The sequence below is a fragment of the Arabidopsis lyrata genome (genome assembly GCF_000004255.2).
Source record: "Arabidopsis lyrata subsp. lyrata unplaced genomic scaffold ARALYscaffold_4, whole genome shotgun sequence".
In the NCBI taxonomy this organism is placed as follows: domain Eukaryota; kingdom Viridiplantae; phylum Streptophyta; class Magnoliopsida; order Brassicales; family Brassicaceae; genus Arabidopsis; species Arabidopsis lyrata.
In genome coordinates, this window is record NW_003302552.1 from 20,313,078 (window position 1) to 20,335,234 (window position 22,157).

The following is a 22,157-nucleotide window of genomic DNA, read 5'->3' on the forward strand; positions in this document are numbered from 1 at the left end:
GTCTATATCTGTACAGTGGTCTATATTTGTACAGTGGTCTATAATATCTGTACAGTGGTCTATATTTACACAATGGTCTATATCTGTACAGTGGTATATATCTGTACAGTGGTCTATATCTGTACTATTGTTTATTTTTGTACATACATTATTTTGTACAGTGGTCTATAATATAAAATTTAAAAGTCATCAAACAAAATGCATATCAAATGATAGAGAAAAAACATAGATTTTTATGTAAATGATAAATTTTAGAAAAAAAAATCACTAATTATTTGTGCTCAAATCTTTATTCCACATTCATCTTTCTGTACAGGTATATATCTGTACAGATGCATCCTTCTGTACAGTGTTTTATCTGTACAGTCATTCTTCTGTACAATGTTATATATCTGTACAGTGCTCTATATCTGTACAGTGGTCTATCATCTGTACAGTGGTTTATATCTGTACAGTGGTTTATATCTGTACAATCATCCTTCTGTACAGTGATTTATATCTGTACAGTCATTCTTCTGTACAGTGGTCTATATCTGTACAGTCATCCTTTCTATATAGTAGTCTATAATATAAAGTTTTAAAAAATTATTAAACAAAATGCATATCAAATGATAGAGAAAAAAATATAGATTTTTATGTATTTGATAAATTTTAGAAACAAAAAATTCAATAACGAGCATCTTAATTATGAGACTTTAGGGGAATATGAGATAATAAAGAAAAGAAAAGAAATTAAAAAAAAAAAACATGACCCACGTTTCTCTTTCTCACAAATACAAAGCCCCTAGTAGTAATTTCCACTCTCTTACACTCTACCCCACTTTCTCTCCTATCTCACACAAATCCTATTACACAAACACTAATAATTGACTGTTTCTCTAATTATAAATAGTACTAGTACTACTTTCCCAATTATTACTCACAAACGTACTATATTGCCAACAAACCCTTAGTTTTATGGGGGCCTCCCAAATGATAAGCAATAAATATTCATGCAAAATGTGTATAAATACACACACAAATCGGCCACACCTCTTCGAACACTCATCATCACTTTGGTCGGCCGCTTTCTTCCTTCCTTCCTCCTCATATAATCTACACACATATAACATCCCTCTTAATTTCTCAGTGGATCCATTATATTGAGACATATATCATAAGAAAATGGTACCATACCAAGAACTCTCTCTTCAGAGAAGCTTCAGCTACAACTCGAGAAAGATCAATCCAGTGACTTCTCCGGCGCGTAGCTCACACGTCCGTTCTCCTTCTTCCTCCGCTTTAATCCCAACCATACCTGAGCATGAACTCTTCCTCGTTCCTTGCCGGAGATGCTCCTACGTCCCTCTTTCCTCCTCATCGTCGTCCTCTAACAATATCGGGAAACTCCACTTGAAGTTTTCTTTGCTCTTGCGTTCTTTCATCAACATCATTAATATCCCCGCTTGCAAAATGCTCTCTCTTCCCTCTCCGCCATCTTCTTCTTCCGGCGTCTCTAACCAACTGATCTCACTCGTCACCGGTGGATCCTCTTCTCTCGGGAGAAGAGTCACCGGGACCCTGTACGGACACAAAAGAGGCCACGTCACGTTTTCGGTCCAGTACAACCAGAGATCCGACCCGGTCTTGCTCCTCGACCTGGCCATGTCAACGGCAACTCTCGTCAAAGAGATGTCCTCGGGGCTCGTCAGGATCGCGTTGGAGTGCGAGAAGCGTCATCGATCAGGAACGAAGCTTTTCCAAGAGCCCAAATGGACGATGTACTGCAACGGGAGGAAGTGCGGCTACGCTGTGTCCCGTGGGGGCGCGTGTACTGACTCGGATTGGCGCGTGTTGAACACGGTCTCTAGGGTTACTGTTGGAGCCGGAGTTATTCCGACGCCGAAGACTATTGATGACGTGTCCGGTGTTGGTAGTGGAACGGAGCTTGGGGAGCTGTTGTATATGAGAGGAAGATTTGAACGAGTCGTTGGGAGCCGTGACTCGGAGGCGTTTTACATGATGAACCCGGACAAAAACGGAGGTCCAGAACTCAGTATTTTTCTTCTTAGAATATAATAAATTAAAGAAGACAATTTGACTTTGTTAAAATTTGAAAATGTCTTAAATGAAGTATTATTATATATATGTGATATGAATGCAATGTTGTGTCATGAAATATATGTAAGCGATATTGATATGAAAGAAAGAGAGGGTGGTGCTATATAGAGTATGATAATGTTTTGTTTTTTTCTAGTTGTTTATTGGATGTGTGGTGTTTTTGTTACTTTGTTATTGTTCAATAAGAAGAAAAGAAGGATTTGACTATTAGTTTGTGGTTGCTATATGCAAGGCATGAAGATCCCCACATGGTCCGTCATGATTAATGCCAATTTAAGATTCTCATTGTCTTTTATTATAATCTGTAGCTAGTATTTTATTTGAGCAATGCGAATTCGCTTTTACGTGTAAAGCAGCGAGCGGTTTAGTTTAGTTATATTATATAGAAAGCGGGATTGCTTTTGAGTTGTAACGTGTAAAACAATCAAATTCATAACCAAACACCTTCTTTTATTTATTCGAGATATAACATATTGTCATTTACACTGTTGGTACTAAAAAAAATTAAGGAATAAAATGTATATTAAACTATTAATATATAAAAGATATTTAAGTATAACCACCATTAAATTAGTTAATTAAGTATAACCACCCCAAGAATTTGCAGCTATTATCATTTATGAAATATGTAAGAATAAAAACCCGAAACTAATCTATATATATAATGAAAGAGTTTTTTCTCTTCTTAGGATGTCCACATCAGCATCCACATCATCATATTTTTTTTTTCATGTAAATTTCACATATCTTTTTATTACAACGAAACATTAAAAATAAAATTAATTCAAACACTCTTTATTATTATGTCTCATTAAAGAAAGAAAATAATTTATAAAAAAAATTTAAATATTTAAAAAAACATAAAAAGTAAATATATAACAAAAAAAAATAGAGATTGGATGAAAATAAACTTAGAGAATTATATCTTAACATATAATGAATAAATATATTTAAATGGTTTGAGATAGGAAAAAGAAACTTATTATATATTTTTATGGTACATTTTAATAATTACAAGTATTTAGTAGACCAAAGAAAATAAGAGTTAAACAAAATACCAAAATTAAAGGATTTTACTTAAAACAAAAAGTAATTTATTTCTGAAAAATACACTTCTAAAATTTGAGAATATATTTATTAATGTTAAATTATCAATTCATGATACCGATTAAAAATAAGAGGGATTAAGTACATATTATTATTTCTAACTATAATATAATATAAATAGTTAAATTAATAAATTTCTTTATAACAACTCATATTTTCTAAATTAAAAAGTGCTATTAGAGAATTATATCTTAACATATAATGAATAAATATATTCAAATGGTTTGAGATAGGAAAAAGAAACTTATTATATATTTTTATGGTACATTTTAATAATTACAAATATTTAGTAGACCAAAGAAAATAAGAGTTAAACAAAATACCAAAATTAAAGGATTTTAAGAGGGATTAAGTACATATCATTATTTCTAATCATAATATAATCTAAATAGTTAAATTAATAAATTTCTTTATAACAACTAATATTTTCTAAATTAAAAAGTGGTGGGTTTTTTAAAAACAAATGAATACCTAAAAAAAGGAAAAGTAAATATAAATCAGTGTTTAGGAAACTATCATCGATTGAAAAAAATTAAAGTGTTTTAAAATAAAACAAAAAACTATTCTAAATATCACAAATAAAAATAAAATAATCTAATCGAATAATAAATTGTATACTAATAATATTTGAGATTGCTATTTAGAAATTAGAATAGTAATGGCATATAAAAGAGTTTATTATTAGAAATAAGAATGATTTTTAAAAAAAAAATAAATAAAAGTAGTTCATAAGTTACATTATAACAAATATTTCTCCATATTTTCTGATGTTCACTTTAATAAAAAGATCATGTAGCTTATAAAAAATAACTGAGTATTAAAAGATATGAAAATATGATCTATCTCGAGAACTAATTCATAATCGAATATACTATATGTGAACCAATGTAAAGTGAAAAGAGAGTAGATGTCGGGAGATAACAGTGAATCATTGAAGATAACGAAATAAACAGTAGTGAAAAGTGAATTTTTTTTTATTACTTTGAAAAGATAATGCAAATGAGTAAAGTAAAATCTTTTTAAAATTCAAATAATTATATTTATACTTATAAGATTCGTATTAATAAATGTTTTAAATTAAAATCTTGCGCAACGCGCGGGTACATAATCTAGTATAAAGTATGGGGAAGAAATATAAGGAAATGGAAAATAGAGGGATGCATCGTGAAAAAAAGTGGGTGGGAAGAGCGGAAAACCCCCACAGGGATTGATTGGCTTTAAATTAGTGGACAAAGTCCAAAATCTCATCAAACAGCCGCAAAGCCAAAACTTCCCTTTTTACAAAAATTACCTTGCATTTTAGGATCACATTATTTTTGCATTCACGTTACTTTTATATAGATATAACCGGAGAATCGTCAACAGAAATCCAAACTAAATTCTAAAATCTGTAAAAACGAAAATATTATTTGCCATTTTAAATGTTTATTGATCAACTATATATGATTAGAATAGCAATGAAAAAACTGAAATCCTAATCTCCTAACTCCAAAATAAAATGTTAACCCAAAATAAATTGTTTCAATCAATGGACTACTATAAATTAGTTTTAGATATTCATTTTTTTTTTTAACTTGAAACCTTTTTCATGTACTGTTAAATTTGTGAGTTATCAGTCTTTTTTATTTTCTGTGAGAGCACCTCCAATGGGAGGTTCTCTTCTAAATTTAGATGAGTTCTCATCTGATTTTGGGAAAAAAATAATTCAGAACTGAATTAAGATGAGAGAATCGATTCTCTTGAGAGAAGTTTGAGAATTTGAGAGAATCGGACACGTGTCAGTGTTCTATTGGAGGGAGAGTTATAACAAAAGAAAAAAAAACACTCATTTTTTAGTTTGTGTCGCGACAAAAAAAACACTTTGTCTCTCGATTTGGCGATTGCGAAAAACTGATGAACACCTCAAAATCATCGCGATTTCGTGAGATTCCGATGATTCGACGCCGGAATCGTGGTTTGTTTCTTTTACCTGCCGCCGGAATCATCAGCTGGATTCACGGTAAAGACCATCGGCGAATGGAGTGAAAACAAATCGAAGATTGGCGATGGAGAAGAAGGATTCGTTGAAGAATGGTCCAATTTCTTGTTCCAGGTATGAATCTAGCCCCTTTCCCATGTGTTTCGTGACTTAATTCGTTTAAGGAGACAACAATGGCGACGGGAAGAACGGTTAAGGATGTCTAGACCACACGAGTTCGTCAAGGCTATGGGATGATGATCTTTAGTCGATTTTATCTGTGGACAATGAGTTAACAAGTAGATTAAGAGAAACTAAAGTGGCAATTTAGAACACCCGAAATTGGTTGAAGTTATCTCAGAGTTAGTTAACACTTTGAAAGTTGGTGATAGATGTTCTAATTAGAATGGGAATCAATAGCAGTTCTCTAGGCTTTAGTGTATCAATATGTTTTGGTTTTCTTCTGCGAGGTACAACAAAGAAATTGAGAAAGGTGGTGATAGATGATGAGAGACAAGTTTAAGGAAGAGGGTGATAGATGAAGATTTGCAATTTTGGCTTGAATTTTACTTCTCAATCTTTGTCGCTGTATTAGTATACCGACACCAAGTTATAGACATTTAGTAGTGACTGTTTTGTATTCATGTTAAAGCTAGTGTAAAGTTATAGACCTTAACTGATCACATGACACATCACAATTTGATCAACCATAGTTGTGGTAGAGGTAGATTTTGAGCTTTTGGCTAATTATTATGTAAAGTTTTGAGCTTTTGATTGTGGGCTTGTGTTTCTTGTTAGTAATTCGGTTTTCTCTGCTGATTTGTGTTTGATTTTGATGGTAATGGTAGATTTTCATGTAGAATAGGAGTGGTTTTTGCTACTTGTTCTGCAATCATCTCTTAATGTTTGTATTTGTTGCAGATGGAGCCTTTACCAAGTGGAAACCTTCCTCCTGGTTTTGATCCGACTACTTGATGTAGTGTGTGAGTGTGTTTTGATTGCAATAATCTTTTTTTTTTCTTAAAAATCCCACTAGAGAACTTACCATTGGACACAAAAAAATCAGAAAAAAAATCAAAGGTTCTCATCTAACACTTTCTCAAAATTTATAATAAAAAATTTGAGAGAGCTCATGGAGAGAACTCTCCCATTGGAGATGCTCTGACGTTGCCATGAGAAATAATTTACTTCCGTGTGATGTGAATTATTTATTAAAAGTTAAATAATATTTCTTTCAGTGTAGCAGTATGACTCGAATTGACATTCAGTAACACTGTAACAACGCTCTACTATACCCAGTTGAGCCAACCACTTTTGATAATTTTATAAATAAATCTTTTTTTTTTGAGTTCCAAATCAATAAAATAATTAATTTTCTGGTAAGCTCCATAAATCTAAAGAACAAAATGAAAAGTTTTTTTTTTAAATAAGTGGGCTCCGTATTATGATATGATCCTACATGTGAACAAAATGCATCGGCCCTTAATCTGATATATATATAAAATCATATTGTCCTATACGTTTATGCGTCATAACTAGCCTAGACGATAGAGCGGATCATATGGAGACAGAAATGTAAAGACCACAGTTGTGATTTTTCCTATGAGAAAAAAGGAGAAGCCTATTTCCAATTATTCCTAAATTAATTTGTAAGGTTTATTATTGTCAAAAAAAATAAAATTGTTCAGGTTAAATTTTTTCCATGTATTTACCTTTTTCTAGTAAACATTGTTTGTTTACATCACTAAAAAAGCATGTGCTATCGTTTCTGAATAAAACAAATTTTGACACTGAACAGATCCCAACTATAAAGTTAACGCGCTATGTATATCTTACAAGTAACAACAAGTTACAAGTGGTAGGTCAATGAATATCGACGTTATTTTCCATTAATCAACAAAGAACACATAAAATTGTGTCTCGAACGGAAACACTTATTAAGTTGTTCGTTGTTTCTACGGGAAATATACTAAGAGGTATGGAACTGTACGTGAATCAGAAAACTAAGGAATGGGAAATTAAACTAATTCCGACTTAACAAATTGCGCATGCAGGTAGCTTTCCATATACCGATCGAAACAAAATCTTTTTCTAAAAAAAGGATAAAACAAAAAATTGAGCAATATATACCTAGCTAATCCACAAATATTGTTTCATAGATTTTTAAAATTCATCACTTTACTCGTATATAAATTTAGTAAATGAACAAATTATCAGAAATATATATGTGGCTAGGAATAGCTAGTGCTATACAAAATACTTTTAACTAGCTAGTCATGCTATAAAATGATAGATGTATACTCAGAAAGCACATGTATCCATGCATATCATATAAGGTGTTGCATTATTGAATAAACCATGCATACCTGATTCAGATAGAACACATCATGAACACATGCCCTCGCCTTAACAATATTAATATTGGCACTTTTTTCTTCGGGCAAATCTAATCTGCATCGTGTAAATTTTCTGTCTTCCTGTTTTTCTTACACTTCTGTCTTCATATGATCCTCTTTTGTTTTTTTTTGACAGCTATGATCCTCTCTTTCTATATTCTTTTTCTTTTTTAACGGATCTTATGGATATAAAATAAAATGACATTGTAGGAATTCTTTACTGAAACTAGTATACGGATCCGTATACAAATTATCAAATATAAATAACATTTTCGATATAATTTACTACAAATATTTTTGTTTATCTCCGGTGGTAAAAAGTCTCTAACTGGGGGTACCGCCACCTGGGTTCGATTCCTGGCCACTGCGGAATTCACATGGCGGCTGCAGCCTTCCAGGACCACGTCAGCTCCGCTTGGACACGACGTTAGTCGGACCCGCTTCGGTGGAATCGGACACCTGGGTTATAAAAAAAATAGATATATTTTTGTTTATATGTTTCTCCAACAAAATATGCATGAAAATCTACATGTGACAAAATACTAATTTTGATATATACCTTTTGCAATGACAATGACAATCATTTTTTTTTGTGTGAAAACTATTGAATTCGTATAAATTATAATTCGTTTCTATATATGTTTTATATCGCGTAGGAGCTAGGAATATGTATGGATATTTGCGTTTCTAATTCAATAACCTACGTTTTTTTTTTTTTTTTTTCATCAATTCAATAACCTATGTTGCGATGCATTAATATAGTTTTCGAAAGTTATGCATTGCATTATAATATTATGGAGCAATGCGCTTTTTTGGGTTGGCAAATCTGAATTCTCTTGCCCCGGCATATGTATGAATTGTTTATGATTTTTTTCTTTTTGAACAAAAAATTGTTTATGATTAGTTAGTGAATCTTCACGTGCATAACCACTGAGCGTTAATACTAAATAATAAAAACATACAAATTTTACATTAATTTATTTTGAGTGTTAATTTCTTAACATGGATTTATTTTTTCTTAGAAGAATAAGACCACAGTAAACTGTATATCCAATAGTTATACTTATATAGTGGATCCGACATAAAAAGAGGAATGACTATGGAGCTTAATTAGCTCAATTTGGCGATGGTAAATTATGATTTTCGTGTGAATCATATATATATAATAAAAGTTCGTAGTCAAATAGATGAACCTTAATTAGCCTTGCTATCCTAAAACTTTCTCTTTTTGGGTTTAACGTTATTATATGATACACCTTATCTACCTTCTAATTTAAAATGCTAATAGATACATAAAAAAGGATGGCCTCATTATGGTGCCTCGAGAGTCAAGTCCAACCAACCATATAACATACATGATATAGGAGATCGTTCAATCGTAGTGGTAACATGCCTTTGGTCACCCCTATTTTGTATTATCTAATAATGATTTTTTATTTCTTATAAATTTTCTTATACGGTTCACATATTTTTAATTTCTTAGGTTTAGAGATCAAGTAAAGTTAAATGATAACTCATTCGTTCTAGCAGCGCTGCGTTAATCAAATTTTATGACGGCCGGGAGTTACCAAGTTAGTGAACTTTTTCCAACTCTTACCATATATATCATTGATCGATTTCTTTCAAGCCGAGATCAAATTATGCTTCCTTCAGACATGCCGAGATTTTATTGTCTTTGAAGCTGGTGTAGTAGTCTTAAGCACATTCTTCTATCTTTTCCTTGATACCAAAAAAAATAAAACCATGAAATCTTTTATACACATAATCTTTTATGAATACATATAGAAATGAAAAAAAAAAAACAAATAAAAATATGTATTTTTTTTTGTTCATGATAATCCACAGTATGTTTCATCAGTGCAATGATATATAGTGAACATTCAGTAACGTAAAGAACTAAATATAGATTACTTTCAATGGCTCATTACGAACCGGCCGGCTGTTAATTGTTCTTTAATTTGTAGAGAACACTTAATTAATAGATGAAGAGGTCGACGTGGCTAAGAAATTTACGATAAGTCGAGGCTTAATAAAGTCCAAAAGAAATATTAGTTTAATTAATTGTATTATATATGTCCAATAGTCTAATACTATATCTTTGCAAGTTAGAGAAAATCAAAAACCAGAGAACTGAAATATCCTAACGTTACCAAACAAAATAATACTTTTTCTTTACAAAATTGATTGAATATCTCTCTATAATTGATGTTAGTAACTTATACTATATATTAATTCGTATAAAACATACGTCCACGTATTCGTACAGATTGATTAACAATTTTAATTATACAATATAAAGAAAACATTATCCTTACGGTCTACAGAAAGAAAGGACAACGTGAATGATATTTCCATGCATGAGATATTTTCACGAGATATTTTCTGGATCTTAAGCCGACAAAGGTAGTGACTTTTTCTACCTTAATAATACAATACTTATTTAACAAATCATAATATTCGAAACCAAAATTATTGCTAATCTTTGTACCATCAATTATATGATTATATCCCTCTAAAAACAACTACTGTGTTCCTTAAGTGCACATCCAACCAATTAGAAACTTGATGATAATTATGTTAATCAAACACGTGTATTAACTTAAACTGATGAACAACAACATAAATATCTCTTTAGCAAAAAAAAATACAACATAAATATCTTCTAAGTATAGTTACAGATATTAATTTGATCATTTCTCAATTATTAATTTATAACTAACTAAGTGTGTCAATATGACATGTATAGCAATGTCTTTGTTCAAAAGTCTAATAACAAGCATTAGTAAGTATTTAAGTACAAAGCATGTGCTAAAGGTTCTTACCCTCTTCTTTTGATAAGCTGTAGTGAGTTTCAAATGAAATGAATTATGGCCATACGTACGTAGTATTAAGTATTTGTGGCATTTACTATAATTTGAAAGCATGATGTGGACGTAAGGATAATAAATTGAGCTGTACGTAGTTAGCTTAACTCAATGTAATACATCATCAGCATTACCTCATTTCAACTCATTTATTATAGGAACGAATATGTATTAATTTTAATGTAAATCATCTCAATGTAATGTAATTTTAATGGTTTTGAGTAAATACTATATGAATAAAATAATAAAAATACTCAAACAAACTTAAACCATTTAAGAAAAACATAAAGTTGAGAATAATATATTAAAAATAAATCCAACTAAAATAGTTATCGGACAATATTTTTTTGGATAAAATATGAATTTGTATTAACAAAATTTGACATAGTTAGTTACCAAAGTTTTAGGGGGTAATGAGTGTCTTTGTCCAAAAAAATTAAAATGCTAATTAGTTGAAACTAATTACTAAAACAAGTAAACAACAATGAAATAAGCTAGGAATGAGCAAACCATCGAGCCAACAAGCTACTGCAATTTTGATACAAAAAAAAAAAAAAAAGCTTCTACAACTATCTATCTGTCCAAAAAATGTGATCCCCAAATCTGGTTTGTTACATAAACGTATTTTCTCTGTTAAAATTGTAATAAGCCCAAAATTAAATCATATGAAGCCCATATTAAGCCCAATTGCTATACCCACATTTGCTTCGGTGTTTTTGTGAGGAGCTGAAAAACCTCAGAAAACCCCTCTTTCTCCTCTGAAGCTGTTTGTTGCCGGAGAAAATGGTGATGCTGTTGAAGAAGACAGTGAAGAAAGGTTTAATCGGCGGAATGAGCTTCGCTAAAGACGCCGGAAAAATCAATTGGTTTCCCGGTCATATGGCTGCAGCAACTCGCGCCATTCGCAACCGCCTCAAGCTCTCCGATCTCGTTATCGAAGTTCGCGATGCTCGTGTCCGTAAACACTCACTCACACTATCTCTCTTTATTCGATTCCTTTATCATTTTGGAAGGATTAATCTGGATTCTCGTTGTCTTTTTCTGGTATTTATGCAGATTCCTCTGTCATCGGCGAACGAGGATCTACAATCCCAAATGTCAGCTAAAAGACGTATCATTGCTCTGAATAAGAAAGATTTAGCAAACCCTAATGTTCTCAATGTAAGAGTGGCCCTCTGTGTTTTCTTTTGTTAGTCTCTGTGAGGTTGAGTTTCTGAATTTTTTCTGCAATTTGTAGAAATGGACTCGTCATTTCGAATCCAGCAAGCAAGATTGTATTGCCATTAATGCTCATAGCAGAAGCTCTGTCATGAAGGTTAGATGATCCTCTTTACATTTAGCTTGGTGTGTTAAATCAGTAATAGTTTTGTCACACACATAATTTGTGAAGGATTGCTACTATTCTGTATTTGAAAAGATACCTTCTTTGTGTGATTTCGAAGCTGCTTGATCTCGTGGAATTGAAGCTTAAGGAAGTGATTGCTAGGGAGCCTACTTTACTTGTGATGGTGGTTGGTGTCCCCAATGTTGGAAAATCTGCGCTCATTAATTCGGTCCATCAAATCGAGGAACTCGCTTTCCGGGTAAGATATTAGTGTCTCAGCTTATAGGCTGTATTATATACACATTTCACAGATATAGTCTGAACTCTGAATCCCATTTCTCCAAACTTAAACTTACAAGTTGATTATTTCATGAACAAAATGATGAAGGAAATGTAATGTGGCTTATTTTCGTTATTATATGCATTATGTGCATAGTGCAGGAGAGATTAAAGAGAGCTACGGTTGGTCCATTGCCTGGTGTAACACAAGATATTGCTGGTTTCAAGGTAATCTTTATTTCTTCCTCCTCTTTTTCCTTTTGCCTTTTGTTTGTGGATTTGCTTCTTATGCCCCAGCATGATTTTTGATCACATACTGAAAATGTTCTGTGGTACAGATTGCTCATCGACCTAGCATATATGTTCTAGACTCCCCTGGTGTGTTGGTCCCAAGTATTCCTGATATCGAAACCGGTTTGAAGCTTGCTCTTTCAGGTTCTTATCTATATCTTTATCTCCTTTCTCTTCTTTCTTCTATGTGCTAGATCATGTAAACCCGTTCACTAGATATACTTCATCAAAAGATGATACACTTTAGGTCTTATAATCTCAGTTCTTAGTGTTTATCTACTCCAGGGACAGCTTTCTTAAAGCATATGATCTCCCTAGCTAATTGTTATGCGTTTGACATTCAAAGGGTCCGTTAAAGATTCAGTTGTGGGTGAAGAGCGGATTGCACAATACTTTCTAGCTATTCTAAACATTCGAGGGACTCCTCTTCATTGGAAGTACTTAGTTGAGGGAAGAAACGAAGGGCCTCATGCAGACTGTATCGATAAACCAAGCTATAACCTAAAGGATCTTCGACACCAGAGAACCAAACAACCAAATTCATCTGCTCTGCACTATGTCGGGGTTAGCATATTAACCTTATATCTCTACCTTGCTTTCCTCCTGAAATTGTCCTAACCAATGGAGGTTCCCTGTTATCTACAGGATATGATTTCAGAAGTGCAACGATCACTGTATATAACGCTCTCAGAATTTGATGGGGACACAGAGGATGAGAATGATTTGGAATGTTTAATAGAGCAACAGTTTGAAGTTCTACAGAAGGCACTGAAGATTCCACACAAAGCATCCGAAGCAAGGTTAATGGTCTCCAAGAAATTTCTTACTTTGTTTAGGACAGGTAGACTTGGTCCCTTTATCCTTGACGATGTCCCTGAAACTGAAACTGACCACCCCAATTCGAGACGCGTAGTTGTTTGGTAAAATCTTAAAGCAAATTGTAACACATTATGCGTGCAGCTTAAGATGATGATTCTATTTGTTTACATTTGAGATTTAATGGCGTTGCTCCAGTAACTCCAAAGTATTTGAATGAACAAAATTGAATCATGATAAGATTTGGCATCTGCCAGAAACAATAAAATCTATTGGGTGTCTTCATTTATTGGCCTCAATGAATTCACGGTACTCTTTCTTCATCTTCACACCCGATATAGTCCTGCACAGACTCGGAATCTTTTGCTAGCATCATGCGTTTTTATACCTTATATGAACTAGTAAACATATTTTTATTTTTGAAATAGTTTTCTTTTCGAGTTAGTTTTGTTGGTAAATATGCAACGAAATTATAATATACAAATATATACAAATCATAAAAGAAAATATATATATTAGTTTTGTCGTGGTTTTTCACAATATATATATATATATATATATATATATATATATATACGAGTAATGGTTTGTAAGATCATAATAAATTAGTATAAAGAGTCAAAGGATTAAGTATTTTTGCTAAGAGTCAAAATATTTTTGAAATAAGCTAAAATTTGATCAAATAATAAAAGAAAAAGTATCATATTATGGCTCCAAATAGTGATGTAGTATACTTATGTAAAATAGTTACGTCACCATCAGAGGTAGATGCAGATATTAAATTTATGGGGGGCAATATTAAAATTCGTCAAAGAATTAGAGGATCAAAACTTAGAGGATCAAAACTGCAAATATCAAAGAGCATAACTGAAAATGTTTAACATTTGCATTAAAATTGAGCTGCCCCCTATTAGACTACGTGGATCCGCCACTGGTCACCATTGAGAATCTTACCAAAAAATTATTTAACTGATGTAAAATATTCTATGTCAACATTTGGACAAAAAAAGAACATCTATTCATTCTAAAATGAAAAGAACGTGACACACTCTATTTAAAAGAGAGTGTTATGGCTGAACCACAAATTGATTTCCGGTTCACATAAACCGTAACTACTAAGAAATTAATGATCATTTAATTTTCTCAATCAAAGTGCTGAGTAAAAAGATTATGAGTCTAAATAGTAACCAAGGAATGTCGATGAATTTTTAGTGATTTTCAAATGAATATAGTTGATTTTTTTTTATTTCTAAATAGTAACGGCTAGATCTACATATTATACATATATATATATATATATTATTATTTTTGATTTTCGACACTATCTTGCAAAATAATTAAGAGGCGAGATTATCTAAGTTTTTTTTTTTCTCTTAATTTCTTGTAGTTTTTTAATCAATAAAATGATGATGACTAGTAGGAACATTATTAAAATTTTGATATTTTAAATAATATGTTAGCATAGTTATGAGTTGTTTTTCCAAAATTTAAAAATTCATTTAAAAATTATCTAAAAGTTATTAAAATTATCCAAATGATCTATATAGTTATACAATATAACCAAACATGAATTCGACCTTTGTCCATTCCGTTTTATGTATATGAATTATTCATATATCGTATCCATATTATGAGACTTGTTTAAAAAAACAAATTTAAGATATAATTTTTGATATCTAAATTATTTTAATTTGAGCAGTGTATTCGTTATAATCTGAATATTTACACAAAATGAATATAATTGGTGTTGAAAAAACTGCTAAATTTGACTGAATTCAGTTGAATTTAGTTTGATGTAAATAGTAACATACAAATAATATTCAGAACCAGATTCAATTTCCAAAAAAAAAAAAATTGGGGTCAAACAACTCAATTTCCTTAAATATTTTAGGAAATTTTCCTTTTAAATACATATATATTAGGTGGAAAAAATTGGAATATTTATGTGTAATATTTTCCTATTTATAGAATTTAGAAATAAAATTGGATAAAAATCTCCGTTTATATGTAAACAACAATCGTCGCAATTTCCAAAGGGGAAAAAAGAAAAATTGGGTTTCGCTCGATCCGATTAGATGGGGAGAGAGGGCGTTCAGATGAAGAGGAAGCGAAGAGAGCTAACGAACAAGACGAGAGGGCCCTGCAATTTCTGCGAATTCTCCAGCAGCAGGTACTTCTCACACAGAGATTTAGCGAACAAGGGTTCGATTTTCTAGGGTTTTCATTGTTGATTTAGGTCTTTAGGTAATTTGGGATATGGGAACAATCACTAAATCTGCTTATTAGGTTTATTGATTAGCTTTTTACTCGGCTTAGTTGGATCTCGGAATCTGAATCTGAGGATATGATTGAATCAGACAATATACTTAAACCTAAACCCCTTGGCCTTTTCCAGATATGGATGCAGCTCTGAAGATAAGCTGCAGGGGCAAGACAATGAAGCATTGGTATGTAATATATATATACTCATATATCTATCTCTTTGGATGTTATACCTATGTTCTTGCTTACATTCAACTTCTCTTCTTGCAGCTGCGGAAAGAAGTCAAGAGATTACGGCTTTTGATCAAGTATGCCTGCCTGCCTGCCTGCCTGCGTTTCCCACTTTCTTGTTCAATTATTCCTTTTGGTTCATGTGCTTTTCTTTCATAATTCCAGGAGAATGACTGGTAAGGACGATGGTGTCAGCTTCACCGAGCTGCTAGCTCTTGAAAGTCACCATAAGAATGTCCTACCCATTGTGCTGGAGCAAAAGGTGAAATAGGGGGGAAATATATATTACTTGACTTTCTTCTTCTTTTTCTCTCCTTTTATTGAAGGTATCGTAATTCTCAAGAATTTTCTTTAACGATTGGTTATTGCAGAAGAAGATAAAGCTGGAAGAAGATGAAAGGCTGCAGAAACAGGTAAAGTTTCTAATTCATAATTTAGCTCTCTTCTTTATTTTGCCCTGTATCCAAGTTTTGTTTGTGAATCTTTGAGGAACGTCAGTTTTACCCTTTCCAGTCTAAAATTTCTCACAAGGCCATTGCTTTTGCTTCTCTTTTTTCTTCTTCTTAAAGTTCCTTGTTGACCTTGCAAGTTCTTAAGCTTTCTCACCTTTTTCTTCTTTCTTTCTTTTTTCGGGTAATTACATATTTGACATATATCACAAACCCCTACGATTTTGCAGAAGAAGGAAGCAGAGCATGAGGCTGATGGTACGAGGAGAGGGGTTTTGGTTCCTTGCAAATTCTCTGCCGGCAGGTAATCTCTCTGCTAAAGAATTGAGTTATTTTTGTTGGGTTTGGTCACAACAATTTGTGTCTCTGTGCAAATGGTTCCATTTTCTAGGGTTCCTTGCAAATTCTCTGCCGGCAGGTAATCTCTCTGCTAAAGAATTGAGTTGTTTTTGTTGGGTTTGGTCACAACAATTTGTGTCTCTGTGCAAATGGTTCCATTTTCTAGGGTTTCTTCTGTCGAAATGAGTGTAATGAAACCTGCTTTTTTTTTTATGAGCTATATAAACCAAAATCAGTTGTAGTTTCGTCCTTTTCTTGGCTTATTAGCTACTATTGGACTCAACAGTAGGAGTTGAATCCTTCATCTCTCAGAAATCAGAATCTGAGGGATATCTCTTGTTTTTTTTTTTGATCATCAAAACCAATTGTGAAAAGTAAAGGCTGACTTGTTCTGAATATATAATACAGCTTGGGAGAAAGACAGGAGAATCCAAATGGTGGAGCACCACTGGTGCGTGTATATTCTCTTCTGTTCTCTTTCCTCAGATTGTGTCTTTAAAATGCTCATTTTTCTTGCAGCTGCAAACGAAGAGGGAATTCGAGAGACGAAGCCCTGAATCCTTGCAGCTGGAAATGAAGAGGGAATTCGAGAGGCGCAGCTCTGAATCCTTGCAGAGCGAGTTCGACAGATTATGGCTTTTTAACGAGTAATAACTTAGTACCATTTCCCACTTCTTGCTCTGCAAAAGTCTCTGTTTCTTTTTTTTTTTTTTTTTGTCATTTTGGGTTTTCTTTCATCTCACAGGAGAATGAATGGTAGAGAGCTCGAGGGTATGACTTTATTCGACCTGTCCATACTTCACATTCAGATATTACGAGCTTTGAGGGCTTGTATTAACCAAAGGTTGGAACCAGTAGAAGAACAAAAAGCATGGCTGCACGGAGAGGTAAAAATTTACCTATCAGTGTATATTATATGTTTTTAGTAAGTAGCGTATCTGAATCGCTTCTTCTATTCACACATTTTCTTAGCTTGTTTGCTACACCAACAAGGAATCAGTCTCTGGGTTAGCTGAGCCCGAGAGATGTTCATTGGACAATGACAAGGATGCTGACATTTCCTTGCAATGTAGACTTCTTCTTGTTTCAAGAAAGCTCAGAAGATTCCATAATTGTTATCAGCGGAAGAGCATCCCGGGACCAGGTCGGTCTGCCAGAGTCGAGTGACTTCCGATTGATCTGGTTTTAGTGTGTACCGTCGTAACCTTATCTGCCCTGGTTGCTGATTTCTCTATTTCTATTGTGACATATCAACTTGGCACTTTATCTGTCTTAGCCTTGAAGTCTACGCATCTTGGATTGTAAACTTAGAATGAGTCTATTGAATTAGAGTTTAATTTATTACCAAGGTAAGATGTTGTTTTAAGACTCACTATGTTAGGACTTGTGGACTATTATAAAAGTTCTGTTATCTGGTACCTACCGTATACCTACCGTATAATATATGCTAAAATTTGATGCCAAAGTTATGTTAAATTTGTGCTGTTTTTGTGGTTTTTTTTGTTTTCTTTTCCCTCTAAATATAACAATGCGTTTTTTTCTAAAATGTTGGCCAAGATTATGAGACTTATTAGTTCAAAACATTTGGTCCAGTTAACTGGTGTTGAGTGTAGTAGGCGACGCAATGGTCTTTCTGAATTTGTGCATGTCATTGATAGTGTTTATATGGTCTTTTGAGTTGCCATACACATGAGAAAGAATTGTGTTGGCGAGCCAACTAATCTGAGAACGCTGTCTTACAAAAGTTTCCAAGGTATCAACCAATTTCTTCCATCTGTTGGGTAATATGCTCAAATTTGGCTCCAATTGGCATATGGTCGGCCAAGAGAGTTCCCTAAGCAGCTTTAAGATTTAAGATTATCTAAAACACATTTGTTTAGAGTGCAACATTTTCCTAAAGCTCTTTCTGCCTCGTGAGTTATCTCCGTCATAAGAAAGCACTGTGAAAACTCCACCAAGTTAACTAGAATCCTAGACAATGAGCAATAGTGGTGGTGGAGTTTAAATGGCTTCTTTGGCTGCAGAAGGTTAATCAGCAAACTGACACAACAGGTTGCGTGGTTCGGGAAGAGAGGAATTTCTTCCTCAAAATATATAAACGATGATAGATATACGAACATTCGTAGGATAGATAAGAAAAATCCAGATTTAAAAAGTTTGATCATTAGACTTTCTACTTTTCCTTTATTTTCTTCCATCTCAAATGAAATAGGTTCAAAAACTTAATCACTCATCTTACTGTGTTTATCTTCTTGTTATTCTCAAGTATATTTGCTAAAACCTAGGGGAATCCTTTTTTTTTTTGCTAAATGGTAAATATTTCATTGATAATGAAAACAGTTTAGGTTACAAACATAGAATTTGAAACCTATACATATGGATCCATGGCAAAAAAGAATAAAAACATGGAAGCATAAAGACGGTTAATTAAAACCAAGTTTTCGGTCCATCTTCTCAACCTTGCGATGAAGCAATGGGAAAAGATGAAGCGATGACGTTCAATTCTATCCTTCCCGCATGAGATGCAAAAGCAGAAGGGCTAATACTGATTGTGAAACACCAAATTGCAATGGACCAAGAGCTTTAGAAGCCTTTCGCTTGAGGCCCGAGACTGAGCCGTCAACGGTTTGAAACTCCAAAGCAACGATCACATACTCTCCCTGCGACATGTGAGATCAATTCTTCGTTCCAATCCATGAGCTTTCTCAAAAGCAGAACCTCACACTCCAAAGTAACCAATGATGCAAGCTCCCTCTAACCAAGTTCATAACCCGAGGTCAGCAGCGCAGAGCAAGATAAAAACCATTCTCCACCACACCATAAGCCATTAGCCCTACTAGCTCCTCTAAAGCTCAATCCAAACACAAAGAAAAAGCGAGCACGCAAAGCAAAGCAATCTTCACAACAAAGGCAATAACAATAGGAAGCCACATGAAAGAACAGGCCCTGAACTTAACCAAAGAGATGATATACAAGCGGAGCTCTCAGAAGAAGTGGGGAACTAGCTACCACCGATAGCTAAAGCCACAACAAAAAGAACACCGTTGCAGCTACACAATGGAGGCAAAGAGCATCTGAATCAACGAAAAAGCTTAACCATCCACAAGAAACCATGCTCCTAATAGTTTTGCTACTGCCCTTAAGCAGAAGAGGCCAACAGAGACACAGTTCTCCTAAATTAAACTCGACGAAGACTAACTAGACGAAAAAGACCAACCACAAGTAGCCATTCTCTGAGAACCTATGCGAAGGAGAAACAGAAAAGAGAGGCGGAGGAATCAGAAGCTACAACGGGTCGAAGGAGACCACCAACCAAGGCTGGAAAACCAGCCACAGAGCTAAAGAAAGCCCCTCGATTCAAACTCCGACACACGAAATCGACAAGCACGGAGAGGACAGAGGCTTCAAACGTGTTGGAGTAAGCCGTCCTCAAAGCGAACAACCGACACAGTGAGACCCATAACTCCGGCAGACACGAGCCGAAACGCGACGGTTAAACCAAGAGATATCTTGGAAAAAAATGAAACCGAGAAGGAGAGAAGCAACCACGGCAAAGCCAAGGGACACAAAACTCACAACCAGAAACACCGGGAAGAAGGCAATCTGGGAAGATTTACAAACCGAAGCTTGCTCCGCCGCTTGAGATGCGAGACGCAAGACCAGAAAAAGAGCCACCACCTTGATCCACCACCGTCTACAGGAAGAGGAGATAGATAGCACTAAGAAATAGTCACCGGAGACCAGCCGTCACGCACGGCAGATCCTTCGACACTTGTCACGAGAACAGAGACGAACCGGGAATCCTATTGTTGTTACTTTTCATTGCACTGTTTGATGCTTATGGGTCTAATGGCTTTGAGCCAACTGTTGTTTTAACGATGGTTTGGTAACAATGCTCTGGTTGATTCCAATGGAGGAGATGCACAAACAAATTGTTTCAAAGAAGCAACTGGTTGATTACGTATTCACGAAGGTTATTTGCGTTGTATCCAAAGCTTGATTCAGGAAGAAATTAAACAGAGGACAATGTGACCACAATCGATTTCAAGAAGAAGCGAAAACTGGTGATTCTATCGAAAAACGGATCATCGAGGACGATACTAAACGAGAATCTTCTCATGCAGCTAGCAGAAGAAATCGGGTTCATTGTCGAGGGTACAAGACCGCAGAAAAAAGAAAAAAAAAAAGAAACAGAGATGGCTAAGATAAAGATTTACTGCTCGATGAACACAAGCAACGTAATGATCGGTGTACATGGAGCTGCAATGACCCATTTTTTATTTTCTTGAAACCAAAAACCGTATTCATTCAGATAATCCCTTAAGGGACGGATCGGGCTACACATACATATTTTTGGAGAACCGGCGAAAAAGCTACGATTGAAGTACATTGGTTTCAAGATTGCACTGAAAGAGAGCTCTTCGTATGACGAATATGGCAAAATATGATCCTGTAATCCGAGATCTGGATAGTCTCAAGGATAAAGGATAGGAATTATATACCAAACGTGAAGCTTGAATTGAGAAGATTCAGAGAAATGCTAGCTCGTTCGTACGATTTCCCCATTACAAGGAGATTTAGAGAGAAAGTTCCTCGTTTACTTGTTGTTACTTCGAGCTATAGGAAGAGAAGAATCAGAAAAAAGTGTAACGTTTTCATTTTTGTAGAGTTTTGAATGACAATTAAATTGATGAAGTACATACTGTATATATATATCCTATACTATTATTTGGGGAGTACACTTTATAAGATACCCTAAACTAACCTTCTCTTTTGTAAAAATTTACTTAAGAATGCCATTAGAAATAAAATTTTATAGACTAAATTAATTCAACTCATTAAGGATAAACAAGTCAAATACTATTTTATGCAATTTAATTATAAAAACGAAAATCTATTATTAATTTCTTTAAAAAGAATGACCAATCAAAATGAACATATAAGATTTGATATCGAACTTACCATATTAATTTGTTATTAATCATTATACTTCACCTCTCATCTTTATATGATTCTATTTCTATAAATAAATAAATCATTATATCATCTATATAATAAAAAAAAAAAGTAAATTTTTTTCCGCATATACCAAGATTTGAATTTTTATAAACGAATATAAATTATTCAATGTATGAAAGAACAAATTTAACGGGTCAAAAATTCATATTTGAGTAATATATTCCTTTTTTTTAAATATCATCAATACTTAATAGATCAAAAATTTATGAAGTATAAATACTCTAATTTTATTTTTTGAAACAAATATTTATAATAGGCGGCGGGTTGAATATAATATATTATATAATGAAGTGAGTTATGATCCTTATAACTATTTGAATATTTTATTTAATTTCATATCATTTTTTTTAAAATTCATAATTTTACATAGTACAATAAAAATTTTTAAAGATTTTAATTTGGAACATTTTAAAAAAGTTTAATTTAATATATTAAAGAATATCATAAATATTTAATAGATTAAAATGATAAAAATTTATAAATACATTAATTTGATTTTCTAAAAAGATATGTTTAAAATATTTATAGTAGGCGGCATGTTAAATGTAATGTATCATTTGGTAAAAAGTTATGATCCTTATAACAGACGGCATTTTAAGATTTTATGATGAGATGGGTTAAATAAGGTTTGACACTTCTAAATGTTTGAAAATTTGATTCTGCAAGCAATTTTGAAAATAATAAATAATAGATTGTGCCGCAATATTTTCATAGGGAATGTAA

General features: G+C 33.3%; 3 protein-coding genes and 1 pseudogene across 3 annotated transcripts in view; all 4 read left to right on the forward strand.

Annotated features, from left to right (window-relative positions):
* Positions 1 to 17,835, forward strand: part of LOC110229318 (trichohyalin-like) — a 34,547-nt gene extending 16,712 nt beyond the window's left edge. The window contains 8 exon segments of the mRNA XM_021029104.1: positions 15,793 to 15,889; positions 15,999 to 16,040; positions 16,307 to 16,380; positions 16,824 to 16,866; positions 16,935 to 17,062; positions 17,161 to 17,302; positions 17,388 to 17,550; positions 17,553 to 17,835. Coding sequence (XP_020884763.1) covers positions 15,793 to 15,889; positions 15,999 to 16,040; positions 16,307 to 16,380; positions 16,824 to 16,866; positions 16,935 to 17,062; positions 17,161 to 17,302; positions 17,388 to 17,550; positions 17,553 to 17,593 — 730 coding nt within the window. The 3' untranslated portion in view covers positions 17,594 to 17,835.
* On the forward strand, positions 960 to 2,310 carry LOC110228994 (protein MIZU-KUSSEI 1). The gene has a single exon (XM_021027625.1). It carries the CDS (start codon positions 1,165 to 1,167, stop codon positions 2,056 to 2,058), a length of 894 nt encoding a protein of 297 aa, XP_020883284.1. The 5' UTR covers positions 960 to 1,164; the 3' UTR covers positions 2,059 to 2,310.
* Positions 11,079 to 13,335, forward strand: LOC110228993 (short integuments 2, mitochondrial-like). The gene is given in 9 exon segments (XM_021027624.1): positions 11,079 to 11,378; positions 11,481 to 11,585; positions 11,662 to 11,739; positions 11,867 to 11,987; positions 11,990 to 12,007; positions 12,185 to 12,255; positions 12,366 to 12,462; positions 12,665 to 12,882; positions 12,964 to 13,335. Coding segments are annotated over 9 exon segments (1,158 nt in total). The 5' UTR covers positions 11,079 to 11,207; the 3' UTR covers positions 13,243 to 13,335.
* Positions 17,836 to 20,297: 2,462 nt separating the features above from the next.
* On the forward strand, positions 20,298 to 21,090 carry LOC110229319 (annotated as a pseudogene).
* The last annotated feature ends 1,067 nt before the right edge of the window (positions 21,091 to 22,157 follow it).

Bases quoted from the DNA above. Each gene is read 5' to 3' on its own strand.
- LOC110228994 (XM_021027625.1), top strand. From the start codon at position 1,165: ATGGTACCATACCAAGAACTCTCTCTTCAGAGAAGCTTCAGCTACAAC.